Source organism: Sceloporus occidentalis, unplaced genomic scaffold (assembly GCF_023333645.1).
Source record: "Sceloporus occidentalis isolate IW3139 unplaced genomic scaffold, rSceOcc1.0.p SCAF_74, whole genome shotgun sequence".
Taxonomy (NCBI): Eukaryota; Metazoa; Chordata; class Lepidosauria; order Squamata; family Phrynosomatidae; genus Sceloporus; species Sceloporus occidentalis.
The window spans coordinates 5,105,180-5,121,635 of record NW_028317054.1 but is presented as its reverse complement, the minus strand read 5'-3'; the positions used below and the strand labels follow the sequence as shown (position 1 = coordinate 5,121,635).

The 16,456-nt window shown below is 32.2% G+C and overlaps 1 protein-coding gene across 1 annotated transcript in view; it reads left to right on the top strand.

Moving 5' to 3' along the window:
- The window catches only part of LOC149286002 (titin-like), a 200,452-nt gene that overhangs the window by 90,420 nt on the left and 93,576 nt on the right, over window positions 1–16,456 (top strand). The window contains exons 89-118 of the mRNA XM_089494688.1: window positions 909–992; window positions 1,241–1,321; window positions 1,420–1,491; window positions 1,733–1,807; window positions 2,327–2,410; window positions 2,575–2,655; window positions 2,841–2,915; window positions 3,843–3,923; window positions 4,013–4,117; window positions 4,751–4,831; window positions 4,921–5,001; window positions 5,713–5,796; window positions 6,206–6,283; window positions 6,377–6,451; window positions 6,698–6,793; window positions 7,501–7,584; window positions 7,786–7,866; window positions 7,958–8,041; window positions 8,491–8,574; window positions 8,673–8,753; window positions 10,339–10,422; window positions 10,520–10,603; window positions 10,716–10,793; window positions 11,811–11,882; window positions 12,305–12,385; window positions 12,950–13,033; window positions 13,559–13,630; window positions 13,776–13,862; window positions 14,130–14,195; window positions 14,369–14,458. Coding sequence (XP_089350814.1) covers window positions 909–992; window positions 1,241–1,321; window positions 1,420–1,491; window positions 1,733–1,807; window positions 2,327–2,410; window positions 2,575–2,655; window positions 2,841–2,915; window positions 3,843–3,923; window positions 4,013–4,117; window positions 4,751–4,831; window positions 4,921–5,001; window positions 5,713–5,796; window positions 6,206–6,283; window positions 6,377–6,451; window positions 6,698–6,793; window positions 7,501–7,584; window positions 7,786–7,866; window positions 7,958–8,041; window positions 8,491–8,574; window positions 8,673–8,753; window positions 10,339–10,422; window positions 10,520–10,603; window positions 10,716–10,793; window positions 11,811–11,882; window positions 12,305–12,385; window positions 12,950–13,033; window positions 13,559–13,630; window positions 13,776–13,862; window positions 14,130–14,195; window positions 14,369–14,458 — 2,445 coding nt within the window. The remainder of the gene's footprint in view (window positions 1–908; window positions 993–1,240; window positions 1,322–1,419; window positions 1,492–1,732; window positions 1,808–2,326; window positions 2,411–2,574; window positions 2,656–2,840; window positions 2,916–3,842; window positions 3,924–4,012; window positions 4,118–4,750; window positions 4,832–4,920; window positions 5,002–5,712; window positions 5,797–6,205; window positions 6,284–6,376; window positions 6,452–6,697; window positions 6,794–7,500; window positions 7,585–7,785; window positions 7,867–7,957; window positions 8,042–8,490; window positions 8,575–8,672; window positions 8,754–10,338; window positions 10,423–10,519; window positions 10,604–10,715; window positions 10,794–11,810; window positions 11,883–12,304; window positions 12,386–12,949; window positions 13,034–13,558; window positions 13,631–13,775; window positions 13,863–14,129; window positions 14,196–14,368; window positions 14,459–16,456) is intronic.

Genomic DNA, 16,456 nt, shown 5'->3' with positions numbered 1-16,456 from the left:
TCGGTTTTCTTTAAGAGTTTTAAACTGATTAGGGTGATTACATGTTTCAAGTATTCTGGAACCCTCTGTATGTGGTGATGCTTTTAAATCCATTTTTAATGTTTTTCATACTTATGGCTGTGTATAGCTCATGTAGTATATTGGTGTTATTAACAAACAGTATATTATGATTATCATACTGATACACAAAGACACTATGTTGTTAAAAATATACATATATATATTACATGGCTAAATGAATTACATTGCAGTACAAGATTTTGAGACTACTTGGTCTTTTGTTTGAACAAAAGGTCTAGGTAGTCTAACTTTTTAAAGTCCAATTTGAATCAGTTGATCCATAATTTTATTTTATAATATATATTATTATATTGATAGCTTGCTATGTATTAAGAATAACAGCACTGTGGAATATGAATGGTGCTATATAATAGAATAAAAAATAATAGCAAACAAGAAGGTGCAGTACCTAGCAAAGGTAGCTCAGGTGAGCAAGATACATAATAGTTTAAATATTTTAAACATAAGCTTTAGGACATAGCAAATATTAAAAAGTGGCTTATATTACACCAATCACTAAATCATATAACATAACAGATATTGGCAAACATGTCTGCATTCTTTTGCGGAATTTACCCCTCGACACATTCTACGCAAGTGAAAAAAAATATTATAGAACAGAAGGAGAATAATATACATTTTTTAGGATTAAAACATCTAAATGATACTTTTTGAATAAACATATAAGTTTGTATGTATATAAATGTGTTCAGAAAAGTATATATTTGTTTTGTGTTTTAGAATGTTGTTCTGTCCACATTGTGATCAGAATGTGATGTGTTTTCTTTGGGAAAATTAATAACATTGTTTTAAACCATAAACCAACCAAAAATAATATATCTTTTAAGTGCCTGAGAAGCCAAAGAAACCTGTACCAGAGGAAAAAGCACCAGCTCCTATTGTGAAGAAAGAGGAGGCTCCTCCGGAAAGAGGTAAACACCTTATCAACACAATAGCTGGTTGAGTTACAATACATAAAGTGTTTTAATAATATTAATTATATTATTATTACTACTCTTATCAAGCATCTTCCCTAAGTATATTGGTGACTCCAAGTTTCTTAACGCAATGTTACAAAACCCTGTTGGGAGACATGTAGTCTAACACTTGTGGTTTGTTAAATTATTACATTTGTTTGGATTTTGGCACTCCCTAAAACAACTCTAATATATTTTAAAAGTGCCAGAAGTACACAAGCGAGCAGTACCTGAGGAAAAAGTCCCTGTTTCGGTGCCTAAGGAGGAAGTCCCAGCACCCAAAGGTACTTGTCTCTCACATGTCTTCTGAAAAAATAGTAGAAACTAAGGTAGTCTTAAGAAAGAACATATAACTAAAATATCTGATATCCTATTCCTGAAGTGCCTGAAATTCCCAAGAAAGTTGTCCCTGAGGAAAAAGTAATTGCCAAAAAGGAAGTCCCAGCTCCCAAAGGTAGAATAACTTCTTATTACTTCTGTGTACAGTGTTCGTGTTACTATTGTATATACCAATATCTTGTCTGACTGAATGTTGACTTTTTGACATATATTATATGTGATTCACACCATTGTGAGACACACATTCTTCTTCCCAAATCATATATATATATTATTTTTCTTTTTATGTTGAGCGTTTTGTTCTTCCTGGTGGGTTGGTAACACATTTCTTATACACAAATGTGATGTTTTTAAAGTTCCTGAAGTGGCCAAAAAGGTAGCTGAGAAAGTACCAGTTCCACCCACTAAGAAAGAAGTGCCAGAACCCAAAGGTACATAGAATTTTCTCTTTTCAAACAATGGGAATCACTTTATGTATTGTCTGTTTTGTCAAAATTCTGTGTACATGCTTATGTAGTGGTGTATTTTTCTCTCTCATACTAATTTGTTTATGTCATCTTATTACAAACAAAAAAACGTGTCTTTAAATTGTTAGAAAAGCGTAAAAAAGTTCTTCCGGAGCCTAAAGCCCCAAAGGAAGCTCCTCTTTGTAAAGGTACTTGAGACTTGATTGGCTAAAGTCACTTTTTCACAGACAACGTGACTCCTCTAAGCTTCAAAAAAAATCATAATAACTATTAATATTAATATAACTATTAATATTCATATACTTGTGTTCCCAAATTAACATAATTGAAATGATTGTGTTTCTAAAGGTCTAAGTGCTTTGTTAAAATATCATTACGCTGTTTAGATTTGTCTGTCTACTGGTTGGTCTTTGTAGTCTTTTTTTGATCAGTTTATAGCCTGTGCACTTCTTCAGTAGTGTAAATGAACACTTGTTTTTAAAGTGCCAGAACTGAGAAAGGTGCCTGTTCCTGAAGAAAAGGTGTCCATTCCAACTGTTAAAAAAGAAGAGATAGCACCTTCCAAAGGTACATCTCCAAAAATGAAATGCTGTATTAACAAAATAATCCAACACATTACATCAGACTTCATCTTTGTTGCTTTATCTCTTTGCATTTCATGTACTTTTGCTCATTGTGTAAAAGTTCTTTAAAAAAAAAAACTCTTAACATTTCTAAAAATAATTTTAAAGTGCCAGAACGAAAGAGGTTTGTCCCAGAAGAAAAGGCACGAGAAGTTTCTCCTAAAAAAGAAGAAGTGCCTCGAGTAAAAGGTATACAAAATCTTCCTGAAATCTTTCTGTTATTATTGTTCTTTACAAATCCCTCTTTTTGTAAATTGTGACAGGGTACTTGAGTCGTGTGCGTGTTTCTTACTTTATTTGTTGTCACTGTTGTTTGTTTGTTTTTATTTCACTTTATGTGTTGTTTCACATTAAATGTTTCATGTTCTTTAAAGTGCCAGAGGTACCCAAGAAAATTAGTCCTGAAGAAAAGGTTTCAAAGGTTGTCCCTGAAGCACCACCAGCAAAAGGTAACTATTTTCATCTTGGATGACAAACTGTACCTTGATAAATATATTCAGCAATACGGTAGTAGTAAGGGTATACATTAAATGTCATTAATTGGACCATCAAATTAGTCACCTAAACTTAATAGGCAAAGTTTCTGATGAACTAAAGATACAGATGAAACATTTTACATTAAGATCATTGCTACTTGCCATGCTGAATATTTTAATGCCTTTTTTCAAGGATTTGGAACAGAGTTTTTGTATATATATATATATATATATATATATATATATATATATATATATATATATATACACAATTTTGAATTCATGCTTAAACAGGTTCATAATTAATATACACTCAACTCTTTAAATGTTTTATTTGTTCCGTAAGTATTGTTTGGTGTGTTTTATTTAAATATAATGGAAATATGTAGTACAGATTTCTCAGAACATAAAGTTTAAAAACTAAAAATTCAAACAATTCTCAAAGAGAATGGTATCTTTAAAGTGCCTGAAAAACTGAAGACTCTAAAGGATGAAGCAGTTGTTGACTTGTCCAAAAAGGAAGAAATTTATTTCAAAGGTATAAAACAATATTCAGATTAAACCTCTTCCATTACTAATATCTTTAGAAGTAGTCATGTTTTGTTTAATTTCAATGTTGTCCGTTTTGTTTGTTTACTATTTTGTCTCCAAAGGAAATATGTAATATAACAAAATACATTTAACATTTTGCACATCTGTTTTAAAGGTTTTTTCAAATGCCAGAAGCTCGTAAAATGGCAATTCCTGAACATGATAGCTAGTTAAGTTAAGTTAGAATACTTAAAGGGTATTACAGGCTATTATTAAACATCTTCCTTAACTTGAATTCTTAACATAATGTTGAGAGAACTATAGTCGTGCTGTATTTTGGCACTAAATCAACCATCCTATACTTTAAAGTGCCAGAAGTGCATAAGCGAGCAGTACCTGAGGAAAAAGTCCCTGTTTCAGTGCCTAAGGAAGACGTCCCAGCACCCAAAGGTACATGTCTCTCACATGTCTCCTTAGATAGGCTTAGCTAGTGTATAGAAAGAAGATAAACTAAAATATCTGATATCCTATTCCCAAAGTGCCGGAAATTCCCAAGAAAGTTGTCCCAGAGGAAAAATTAATTGCTAAAAAGGAAATCCCAGAAAAAGTTCCAGTTATACATAAGAAACCCAAACCTTTGGAAGGTACATAGACTTGTGTTTTTGTGTTGGTGTCATGTCATTTCATATATGTCATTTATGGGGGGAAAAATAATAATAAAGTAATAATAAAATATTACTAATATCTTTAAGTGCCTGAAGAAAAAATACAGCATAGGACTACTAGAAAAGAAGTTGTAACCCCAGCCCAAGGTACAATATACTTACAAAATGTGTGTGTTTTTGTCTGTTTTCAAGCATAACTTTACAGAGGTGGCTGACATTACCCTAGTTAATGTTGAACAAGAGACCCCATAATCCATAAAATATGAAGCTTAAAGACTAATAACAGCTAAAAGCCTTATGTGTTCCTATAGATATAGTATTTTAAAATATGTTATAATCTTTGTAAGTGCCTAAAGTAGCATTAGAGCAGAAACTAAGAGCTTTCATCCCCAAAAAAGAAATGCCTTCTCCTCTAAAATGTATTAATGTTCTTCATAATCATATTACCCATGTACAAGGCCATTTTTAGAAACAAGTTGTTCTTATATCATGATGGCTTTATCAGCTCAATCTGCCAGTAAGGACCCATTATATATTGTACTATATACAATACAAGCACAGGAAATTATACTTATAAAACAAATCAATCAATGCCATGTTATTTTCTTAAAGTCCCTGAGGCCTTTAAGAGGGTAGTCCCAGAGAGAGAACCCACAACCGTGCCACAAAAAGAAGTTGTTACACCTGTGACAGGTATTTATTTAAACAAAGCATAAATAAGACATACTTTCCATTATAGTTAAACCTATCTTTTTGTGACAAATCCTCAATATGTTTTAAAGTGGCAGAGGTTCCAGAGGAAGAAATTGAAGAAAAGCTGTCTACTTTTATTCATAGGGAGGAAATTGTTACAGCTGTTGAAGGTATATGGTTTATTCTAAATACTTATTTTGCAGTTGACAGATGTCCCTTTTTGTTTAATAAGAGAAAATAAAAATATAATTTTTGGAATACAGAGTTAAGCTTTTAGGGAGCATACTACAAGCCCTTATTTTGCTTGTGATGCTCAAGCATCAGCTCACCAGAATGGCAGACATGATCCATAAGTGCAATGCAATAGATCAATAATACCTAAATACCAAAGTCTAAAAAAAGTTAATTAATCCTAAATAGCTTTCATTAAGGGAATGAATAGAGGCAACATATTCAGGTAACAAGAGATAAGTGTTCTCATTTGTTGTCTTCAATATGGTAACATATTCAACTAAGGATAATTAATTCTAAGCACAATTTTGATGACAGTAGACATCTGTATATTTAATAGATTGTGTATTGTGTTAGAACAGAACTCTGTCAATTGCTAATGTTATATGTTTTAATGTTGTGTGATGTATACATCTTAAACAAAACTAATATCTTTGAAGTAACTGAAGAGATCGAACTGGTTGTCCAAGAGAAAGCATTGCCTCTGGTTCCGCCACCTGCTTACCCTCCTTCTTTAATAAAGAAACATGTTCTACCCAAAAAAGGTATCTCCTTGGTTACTACTTATGGAGTCAAATACTTGTGTTTCTTTATATCACCTTCTATCGGAAATTATGAAGTTTTTAAAATGTAACTAATATCTTTTAAAGAACCTGAGATAGCCCAAGAAGTGCCTCAGAAAGACAAAGTGAGACGATTGGTACCCAAAAAAGAAGTCACTCCACCAGAGCCAGGTATATTACCTCTTGGGTGCAATGAAATATTTGTCCGTGTCACAGTCTAATCAATGTTTGTACCTAATAGTTTGCTAAGAATATTTATTAACATTAAACATTCAATAATATCTTTTATATGTTACTGTAATAACAACAAATCGCAAAGGAGCTCATTCTGTTGAAGGTATACAACTAATATCTGCACAAAAGATGCAGATAATATTAAATACTTAACCAAAACTGATTTCCTTAAAGTAAACAACGTGTTAAAGAAAACCTAAAAAGAGGAAAAACTTCCCCTTGCAACTGTCAAAAAATAAATATATTGTTTACTTAGAGAGTAGCAAATCTTCTATTATGGCTTTCTTAGAAATTGTAGTGGACCTCTTACCATTAGTAAGAAATTAAGAATATATATCTCTTAAAGCAATGGATGACACATCTAGACCTGAAGAAGAAATGTTGCATATTACAACTTCTACTAAAGGTGCTGTTCTCCCACAAGGTATATTCATGGTGATACCTTTATATTCAGTTATAATTAATGAATCACTAATTACTAACACCTAAATCAACACTAATATCTTTGAATAAACAGAAGATCATAAGAAACCAGAAGAGAAAGTGTCCCAAAGTGAACAACTCAAAACAGAAGATGTTTTTCAAGTGGAAGGTACATTATCTTCTTGGCATTGCGCAGTTTGCATTCATGCCACAAAGTATTAACAAGTGAAATATATAATAATACTAATATCTTTGATATTCATGAAAGTAATATTTAATAATATGTAGAAAAGCATTAACATATACCCTGTTTAAATGCATCATCCTCTTCATATTATTCATTGATTTATACAATCACATTTTACCATAGGAATTGAAATAGGCAAATATTTCAAAAAACTAATCTTTTTTTAAGCGATTGTTCACATTCCCAAGAAGCCTACCCCAAGAGAGAAAGAAAGAGAAATACGTAGTGCTGATCGCAAAATAGAAGTAACACCTTCAGTAAAAGGTATACCAGCTTTAACAATTCTGTATGATTAACTACTAGCTTGTTTTAACATGAGCTTTTTGAATCATTAATGCAATTGCTTATGAGCCTAGAAGCAGTTTGGATAAGGTTAAAGTTATTAACTGTAACAGAATACATAATAGTTTTGATGAGGGTAAACATATTTAACATATGTCAAGTTTAAATATTTAATACATAAGAACCACTAAATTTGAGCCAAATTATGAACATAACCTATATTTATTATTTAACAAATAAGTATATTTATTTTTAAAATATAAAAATGGCTGAAGTGCCTAAGAACACAAAACACTTCATACTATTAATGAAATGATCAGGGTAGGATATATAAAACATATTAAATGTTTTGTAAATTGGCATTCATATGAAGTAGAATTGTAAGCCGCTAAAATAGAATACATCAATAATTAATTCATAAGGCAAGTTTATCTGTTTTATGAAATGGTTTCATAGAGCATACGTTGCTTGCTTGAAATTAGATTATTAAAACGTAATTAAAATGATACATTTTTAAAAGGAAAAGATGAACAGAAGGTGATTCTGGAAGAGAAAGCAGTTACAGTTACTAAAAAGAAAGTTGTAGCCCCCATAACAGGTATTTTTCAATTTAAATGCTACTATTCACTAACACACACAAGTTTGTGTTGTTTAATAATTGTACTAAGTCAACATTAATATCTTTAAAGTATCTGAAGAGCCATCAAGAACTATTCCAGAAGAAATATTGCAGACTGCCATTGACAAACAAAAAGTAGCAGTATACGAGAAAGGTATCATCGTGCAAATATAACAGTAATTTAGTTATATCATTATCAAATAAACATACTAATGCCAAGCCAATGTATTTGAATAAAAAATAATAATGAACTCATAAGGCAGGTTTGTCTGTTTTATAAAATGGTTTCATAGAGCATACACTGCTTGCTTAATTAGAGTATTGAAACCTAATTAAAATGATACATTTTTAAAAGGAAAAGATGAACAAAAGAAGGTGATTCTGGAAGAGAAAGCAGTTACAGTTTCTAAAAAGAAAGTTGTAGCCCCTATAAAAGGTATTTTATAGTTTAACTGCTACTATTGACTAACACACACAAGTTTGTGTTGTTTAACAATTGTACTAAGTCAACATTAATATCTTTAAAGCATCTGAAGAGCCATCAAGAACTATTCCAGAAGAAATATTGCAGACTGCCATTGACAAACATAAAGTAGCAGATTATGAGAAAGGTATCATCTTTGAAATATTATAGTAATTTAGTTATATCATTATCAAATAAACAAACTAATACCAAGCCAATGTATTTGAAGAAATGGATGCCCCAAAAATGCATATCCTTGAAGACAAGCCAGCTACTTTACTTCACAGAAGAGGAATTCTTTATCCTAAAACTGAAGGTATACCATCTAACATATCTTCTTATTTCCACTATGCAATTGTTACAAAACATTGTAAACTAGCAAAAGTAACATGAAACTAATATCTTTTAAGTAGGGGAAGTCCCAAAAAGGCCAACCCCTGAAGAGGAGTCATATATTACTGTAACAAAAAGAGATGTTACATCAACTTCTGAAGGTATAAAGTCGATAATCATCTCTGTGTTCCACATGAAACCATTTAGTTATTCAAATGAAATATTACCCAAATGTATACTAATTACTTACTAATATCTTTGAAGATGTAAAGGTCTTGAAGAGACCAACCCCCGAGGAGAGGCCACAGACTGCAATATCCAAAAAAGAAGTTACTTCCATTGTGGAAGGTATACGTTCTGTAGAACTGTTTCCTGATAACTATTTAATAATTTAAATTAAACATACATTATTACATGCTGATATATATATAACATCTTTGAAATAGTGGAGGTCCTGAAGACACCAGCCTCTAAAGAAAAAACACAGATTGCAGTATCTCAAAAAGAAGTTGATTATATTGAGGAAGGTATATAATCTTTAATGATTATTGCATAACAATATGAAAATGTAGTTCAGTGGTAGTTATACAATTATGTTCTAATACGCAATTAATATCTTTCCATAAGTGGAAGTCCCAAAAAGGCAAACCTCAGAAGAGAAACCTCATATTACAGTACACAAAAAAGAAGTAGCTTCTCTAGTACAAGGTATTTAATCTATAATTATAATCTACTCTATAAATATGCAAATTAAATATATTATGTATTATAATATTGATATTTAATCCATATCATTAAAATAGTGCAAGTTCCAAAAAGGAAGCCCCTTAAAGAAAAAACACAGACTGCTGTATCCATTGTGGAAGGTATCTAATTTATGATTATGAACTTATTATATTATAGAAATTCAGTAGCAATCAATCATACACTAAAGTGACATATCTTTTGAGTAGCTGAGGTCCAGAAAAGATCAACCCTGGAAGAGAAACCCAGTATTGCCGTACACAAAAAAGAGATTACATCTATTGTAGAAGGTATCTGTACATAAATAAGCATCTGTGTGTAATAATTTATTCTAGCTCACTATTAATGAACCATTTGTGTACTGAAATCTAATGTGTTTTAAATAGAAGCTGCCCCAATAAAACTGATCACGGAAGATAAGCCACTAATTTCTGTACCCATAAAAGATGTCACTTCCATTGTGGCAGGTATATAACATTCTACCATCTTTACAATATAATGATTTTGTCATTTAATTTTAATATTCACTAGCCAAACATTTGCTAACATAAGATTAATTTATTTAAGTAGACATTCCAGAAAAAGTGGCCTTTGATAAGAAGCAAGTTTACAGAGAAGTTAGCCCTCCCAAAGGTATAGCATCAACATCATCATCATTATCATCATCATCATCAACATCATCATCATTATCATCATCATCATCATCATCATCATCATCATCATCATCATTTTTTAAGCATCTCATTGCAGTCACCCTATTAATAAATTACAATATACAGTAGATATATTAAATATGTAATTCAATTTGGAGTTGCCTAAGAGACCTGCTATGGAAGAAAAGTAAAGTATGGCATAAAAAGGAATGGCTTCCATCATCATTATCCTTCACCCAATAAATGCTTTGTTTTCATTAGCCCCATACTGACACCAATCTAATATCTTAAACATGGATGTGGTCCTGCAAAGACCAGCTTACTATATTCAAAAGGAACAATGTTTCCCTGTGGATGGTATATTGTCAACAACGTGACTGTTACAATCAAACCATTAACACACAAGCATAACCATCAATGAAATACTAATCTAAAACTAATATCTTTTAAGTAATTGAGATTCCACAGAGAAGACTAATTGAGCAGAAGACGTGTGTTGTACACAAACCTGAAACAACATCTACTGAGGAAGATATATTTTCTTCTTATCGGATTCATTTTATACATCAATTTTAATGTTTGACATCATCTAAAAAGAAAACCAAAACAATTACTCTTTGTTGTCCATTTTAATCAGTATGTCTTATTGTCTGCATAAGGTTAGGGAAATGAGGTTAACAAGCAATATTCTAAAACAAAGTTAAAATCTTTAAAGCAGTTGCAGTTCCGAAGAAATCAGAACCACGTGAAAAAATACCAGCTACTGTGCCCAAAAAGGAAATTACTCCACCAGTAGAAGGTATATCATTGTCTTGTTGAAGTGTCTTATTCTTGCTACATATATGTTGTTTGTGTTATAAAATAAATAAGCTAAGCGAAAACTAATATCTTTAAAGCTCCCATGGTTCCAAAGAAACCAGTTCTGGAGGAGAAGCGTCCTATTGTGTTGCCTAAAAAAGAAATAACAATACCCGCTGAAGGTATATCTTTTTTTTCTAGCCATTTGTTAACCAACATTTCTGAGTACTATGTTTCTAAGCTATCATTTCTTGAGAAAAACATACTAAACAATGACTAATATCTTTAATATAGTGGAGGTACCTAAGAAACCTACCCCAGAAGTGAAACCTGTTGGTGTTGTTAAAAAGGGTGTTGAGCCACCAGAGGAAGGTACATCATGTTTTAATGTGTGTCCCTTTGTGTATATCTGTGTATGTGTAGCCATTTTATGAATTTTAACTGCTTGATTGCTAAAGTTAAACTAATATCTTTGAGGTTCTGACTGGGCAGAAACTAGAAACTGTAGAGAAGAACAGTACATACCCCTGTAACAAATTAGATATTAGTCAAAAAGTTATTTCAGATGAGAAGAAGCCTATCACACTTTCTACCATGAAACATGCCCCTCATGTGAAGTATATAATAAGTAAAATCCTTTGTAACCCTACCAATTTATCAAGCAGCACAATCCATTGCACTTTTGCATTGTATATAAAATAACAGAAAACGTTCACACAAAATGAAAATATCATGCCTCTAATAAAGTAATTGGATAAAACCCTAAGTCATTCAATGATAATATCATTAAAGTGCCAAAAGCCCCAGCAGAGGAAATAAGTGTTGAAGTGTCAGAAGAAGAAATAGAGGAAGACACAGTAGAAGGAGAATATCTAGAAGAAGAAGAAGAAGAAGAAGAAGAAGAAGAAGAAGAAGAAGAAGAAGAAGAAGAAGTAGAAGAAGAAGAAGAAGAAGAAGAAGAAGAAGAAAAAGAAGAAGAAGAAGAAGCGGAAGAAGAAATTGAAGAAGCTATGTTAGATTCTGAAGGTATATTTAAATTCCCATCATTCCATGGTTTCATCCATTCATCAGGAGATCCACTCATCATTTTTTTTTTAAATGTTGTTATTGCCATAGACATTTTTAAAAAATATAGACCTTCCTCAAAAATTGGACTTTACAACTTTAGTAAAAAAGAGGCATCCAGGTTAATTTCCGTGAGCATAACAACATTTGCTTTTTCATCTTTGTCTTCATTCTGTATCTTTGTTTACAGTGTACTGTCTATTGTGCGTCTTGACATTTATGTGTTTATCAGTGGCTCTTTTTAAAATGTGGTTTTAAGTAATTGTGAGTGATGGTCTTTTCTCAGTAGTTATGTTCTAAATATATAAATCCTATCCCTTAAAGACTATGAACCTGAAGAAACTATTGAACCACCACAACATATTCTTCCCCAGAAAAAAGAGGAAATTATACCAGGTATTAAGGATGCTAAAAATATTTAGTAAGAGGTCCTGTCATCCCATCAATCATTCTGCATCATAGCTTGAATGGTGTCTTGGTCATTTTATCTCATCATTAATCCATACATATTTTTTAAAAAACATACAATTCTGTATGCTTATATCCCATTTCATCAGATCATTTAACATCACTTTTTGTTTAAATCTTGCTTTTATCATGTAATAATAGAAATCATCAACATCTTGCGCTGTGTCCATATGTTTGTTTTTGTGCAGTTCTTCTTGCAAACTCATCTTTGATGCATCTTCTGTGGAAACCGTTATTCTCTACTAATTATTATACTTTGCATTTCAACAGGTTAATCTTTTTTCTCAAGGAAATATTTCCATAAGTATGATTAACAGTTTAGTAAACGCCTAACTATTTTTTTTTCAAAGCTCCAGTGGACAAAAAGAGGATTATTCCCGAGAAGCCAGCACCACCTGTGCCAGAGAAAGTGGAACTTAAGCCTGTGAAAGGTATAGAGCATGTTTGTAAGAAAAAGGCAAACATCTTTATTTAGGAGGGTTTCTTGCTTATGAATACAAATATCTTCTGGACAGTCCAGCGTCACTAATGTATTTCATCTTAGTCTCTGTGTCTCACTTATTAACATATTAGCAGCAGATTCATTCAGATAAACAACATAACAAATCAACACACTGCTAAGATTTAAATAATATACACTATTGCAATATACAACATTACAGTGTTAATATAAGTAAAACTTCAGTCAATTATTGTAAATGCTTCAACTCAATATTTAATTAATTATTAAAAAATAGACAGAAGCTTTAGATCGAATATTAAAATCTGTATTTTATTTTGTAATCTGAAAACAAAATTCTGTTTCGTATCTAAGAGTTTCACTGTGTTGATGGACATGACCTGTAAAAAGTAATCCATATCCAAGATGAAATCTAAGTGCTATTCTCCCCTATCTTTAATACCATAATGTATATGGTATTATCAATAGCTATTACGTTTCCATGCTGACTGATATATTGTTTCTTAACAATGATAGCCAATTCTATTTTTTTAAGTCTCTGAACCTGAAAAGAAGGTTCCCCGTAGACCCATTCCTGAAGTTACTCCTCCAAAAAGAGAAGAAATTAGTCTTAAGAAAGGTAGAATAAACAATTTAGGAATGAATTAATTGGCTGATATTTGAAACTTGCTGCTTACATATTAATGGCATACAATTTAATATTTCAAAAACAAACAAGAGGGCCAACTTATTGCTTAACAAATCAAGCTTGCTTCTAAGAAAACAAAAATAGTGAAGCCAACCTAATATTGCAAAACCACTAATATCCAATTTACCCCTAAGTGCTGATAACATATAACTTACACTGCGAATCCCTCTGACTCAACTAGCATGTATTGCAAGCTAAAAAAGTGCCTTTTCAATTGTTTCAGATTTAAATGGTATCTACACCTCTAGTGCTTCAAGCGATTAGGTAGCATTATTAAGCCTAGAACACCTTTTGCTTGCTTACTGTTTTGATTGCGTAGTTTATGTATGATTTTGGTGTTCTGTTGTTACTTATTGTAGTTTCATGTGTATGTAACATGAGCTCTGGAGTAAGTTGTTTTTGTATAATTTGAAACAAAAATTTCAAAGGTTAAAAAAGCTATTATCTGTTTTAAAGTATTGAAACCAGTAAAGAAAGAAGAGGAACCACCAGCTAAAAAAGAAATCGAAAAAGTCAAAAAACCTGAAGGTAACATTACTATTGTTTGTCTTGTTAAATTGATTAAGTTGATTAGCGTTTTAAATCAGACTGAACCTATTGCCAGATTGGCCACTTTAGCAGTTACGTCATCAATACCCACAAAACAAAGGACTATTTATACGTTATTTTTAAGTGCCAGAAATTCCAAAGAAGAAGGTACCAGAGGTCCCACCAGTGGTGAAAAAAGAAGAACCCAAACCAGCACAAGAACCAGCTAAAGGTACATAATATATCAGCTAACATGTTAATCAGAATCATGGTCTAGCACATGCCATAAATTATGTTCATAACTAGAACAATAGTTATTCTTTGTCCCTAACAATTACAATGTGTTGCTTTGAAAAGCATCCTCTAAAGTATATAGTTGCCTGAGCATGTTATTTTATAGCTCCTCACCTATGATTGGGTTATTCCAGAGCTTTTCATTTGAAACTAATAGGAATATGCAAGAGTTTAAAGTGTAATTTAAGTTCACAATATTTTCCAGTTCCAGCAGCACCACCGGTAGCAGCTAAGCCTTCACCACCTGCAGAAGAACCAAAACTTGTCGAACGTAAGGCTCCTCTTTTTTAATAGCACTTTTTTCCAGTTGACTACAATGTCATTCGTCGATGACTGCAAAATATGACTTTGTCTAAAATCCATTAAAACTCAATTTGTTAAATCTTATAGAATAATGTTTCTTTTTTCTTACAATATGCTTTATTACATGCATTTCAATTACAGCGGTCCCCTCTCCAGCAACAGAGGAAGAAGTAGCAGTTACAGCACCAGTCACAGCTCCAGTTACAGCCCCAGTAGTCGGAAAGAAAGCAGGTATGATTGTAATGTTTATGGTTGGACTCAAATAGCAGAATAATTATTTGGGCCACACATGATACGGTGCGTTATTGCACATATCATCTAAATTAATGGTTTGTTTCATGATCCCGTTTGCTTCTTTATGAAGACTGATCAATAAAAAGTATTCCTTAACACGTGATATATGTGCTCAATAAAATGTGAACAAAATACAAATATATATAATACTCCCCCGATATTGCACTGCGGCACCCAGCCTGAGTATTCCTCCAAATACTCCAAAATCAAAATCTTCTGACTACATTTGCTTCTTTATGCAGACCAGGTGTTTTTTTGTATGCAGCCTTTTCTTATGTGTTGTAATATGGTCTTCGTTCAGTGTGTGTGAGTGTGTTTACTATTGTCCTACACATTATATTACATTTTTAGCATGTACATTATAAAATATACATTGTAAATTACTTAGCTGAAGGAAATGTAAGGTATAATATAGACATTTGCCTTCTATAGGTGAATCCTAGCCATGGTTCGTGTGACTTAATGTTCTTTAGTCTTGTTCTATGTTCTGTTTGTTTTTTAGTAAGTCCTTGGTTTCCAGTTATATGTGGTTTATGTGTAATGTATGTCTCTTGACAATCTTCTTAAAAGTGCATTTACATGAATCTTGATTGTAAGTGTAATGTAAAACCTTTATAGCTGCACAGAAATCTGCTAAAGAAAAAGCTGAAATAACAAAAAAGCAAAAAGGTAAAGTATCGTCAGTTGAAGAAAGCAAAGTGGAAGCCGTTCAAGGTGTCGTTTTACTTACTGCTGACAAACTGGTTCCTATCAAGCAGGATGCAAGTTTTAAAACTGAAAGACTGTTTACTGATATTATCCAATCAGAAAGAATAATATCTTATACCAAAGAACAAAAAGCACATCACGTTTCCAGAGAAAGAGTGGTGGAACAAAGGGAATCAGATGACTCCTTTAAATACAGTGAGGAGATTGATGTGGAGGAAGATGAACCAGAAGCACAAATTAAAGTAGAATTAGAGGAAATGGAGGATGATACATTTAAAGAAGTTAGAATATTTGCCACAGAACCTAAAAAGGTTATTCCAAAAGTGAAACATATAGGTCAGGAAGTGCAAGAAAAACCTACAAGGAAAGTAACCTCTAAAGTAGAGGAAATTCTAGATGTAGAGGAGGACGACGAAGCACTAGAAGAGGAGATACATGCAAAAACACCTACAAAAAGAATTCCAAAGGATAAAGAAAGAGTCAAGGGGCTTATTGAAAAACCTTCTGGAATAGTCACTTCGAAAAAAGAGTTAAAGGAAGAAGACGAAAAGGAGGAGGAGGAGGATGCAATTAAACACATTGAAATATATGTTGAGCCTAAAAAGATAATTCCAAAAGTGAAACATATATCTAAGAGAGAGCAAGAAAAACCCAGAAAAGAAGGAACCTCTACAGTAGAGGAAATGTTAGGCCTGGGTGAGAAAGATGAAGCACCAGAGGAGGAGATACTTGCAGAAACACCTACAAAAAGAATTCCAAAGGATAAAGAAAGAGTCAAGGGGCTTGTTCAAAAACCTACTGGAATAGTCACTTCGAAAAAAGAGTTAAAGGAAGAAGACAAAAGGGAGGAGGATGAGGATGCAATTAAACACATTGAAATATATGTTGAGCCCCAAAAAATTATTCCAAAAGTGAAACATATATCTAAGAGAGAGCAAGAAAAACTCAGAAAAGAAGAAACCTTTAAAGTAGAAGTGGAAGAGAAAGATGAACCCCCAAAGGATGGGATACTGATACCAGAACCTAAAAAGAGAATTGAGTTAATTGAAAGACCCACTAAAAAAATCCCATCTGAGTTAAAGGAAAAAGGGAAAGATCAGGAACCTAGTGTCTTCCAAAAGGTTGAGGTAGAAATATCTAAATTACAAACAGAAACATCACAAGATAAAGAACTGACTGAGTATTTTCCTGAAAAAGTTTCCAAAAAAATGAGGGAGGTTAAGGTAG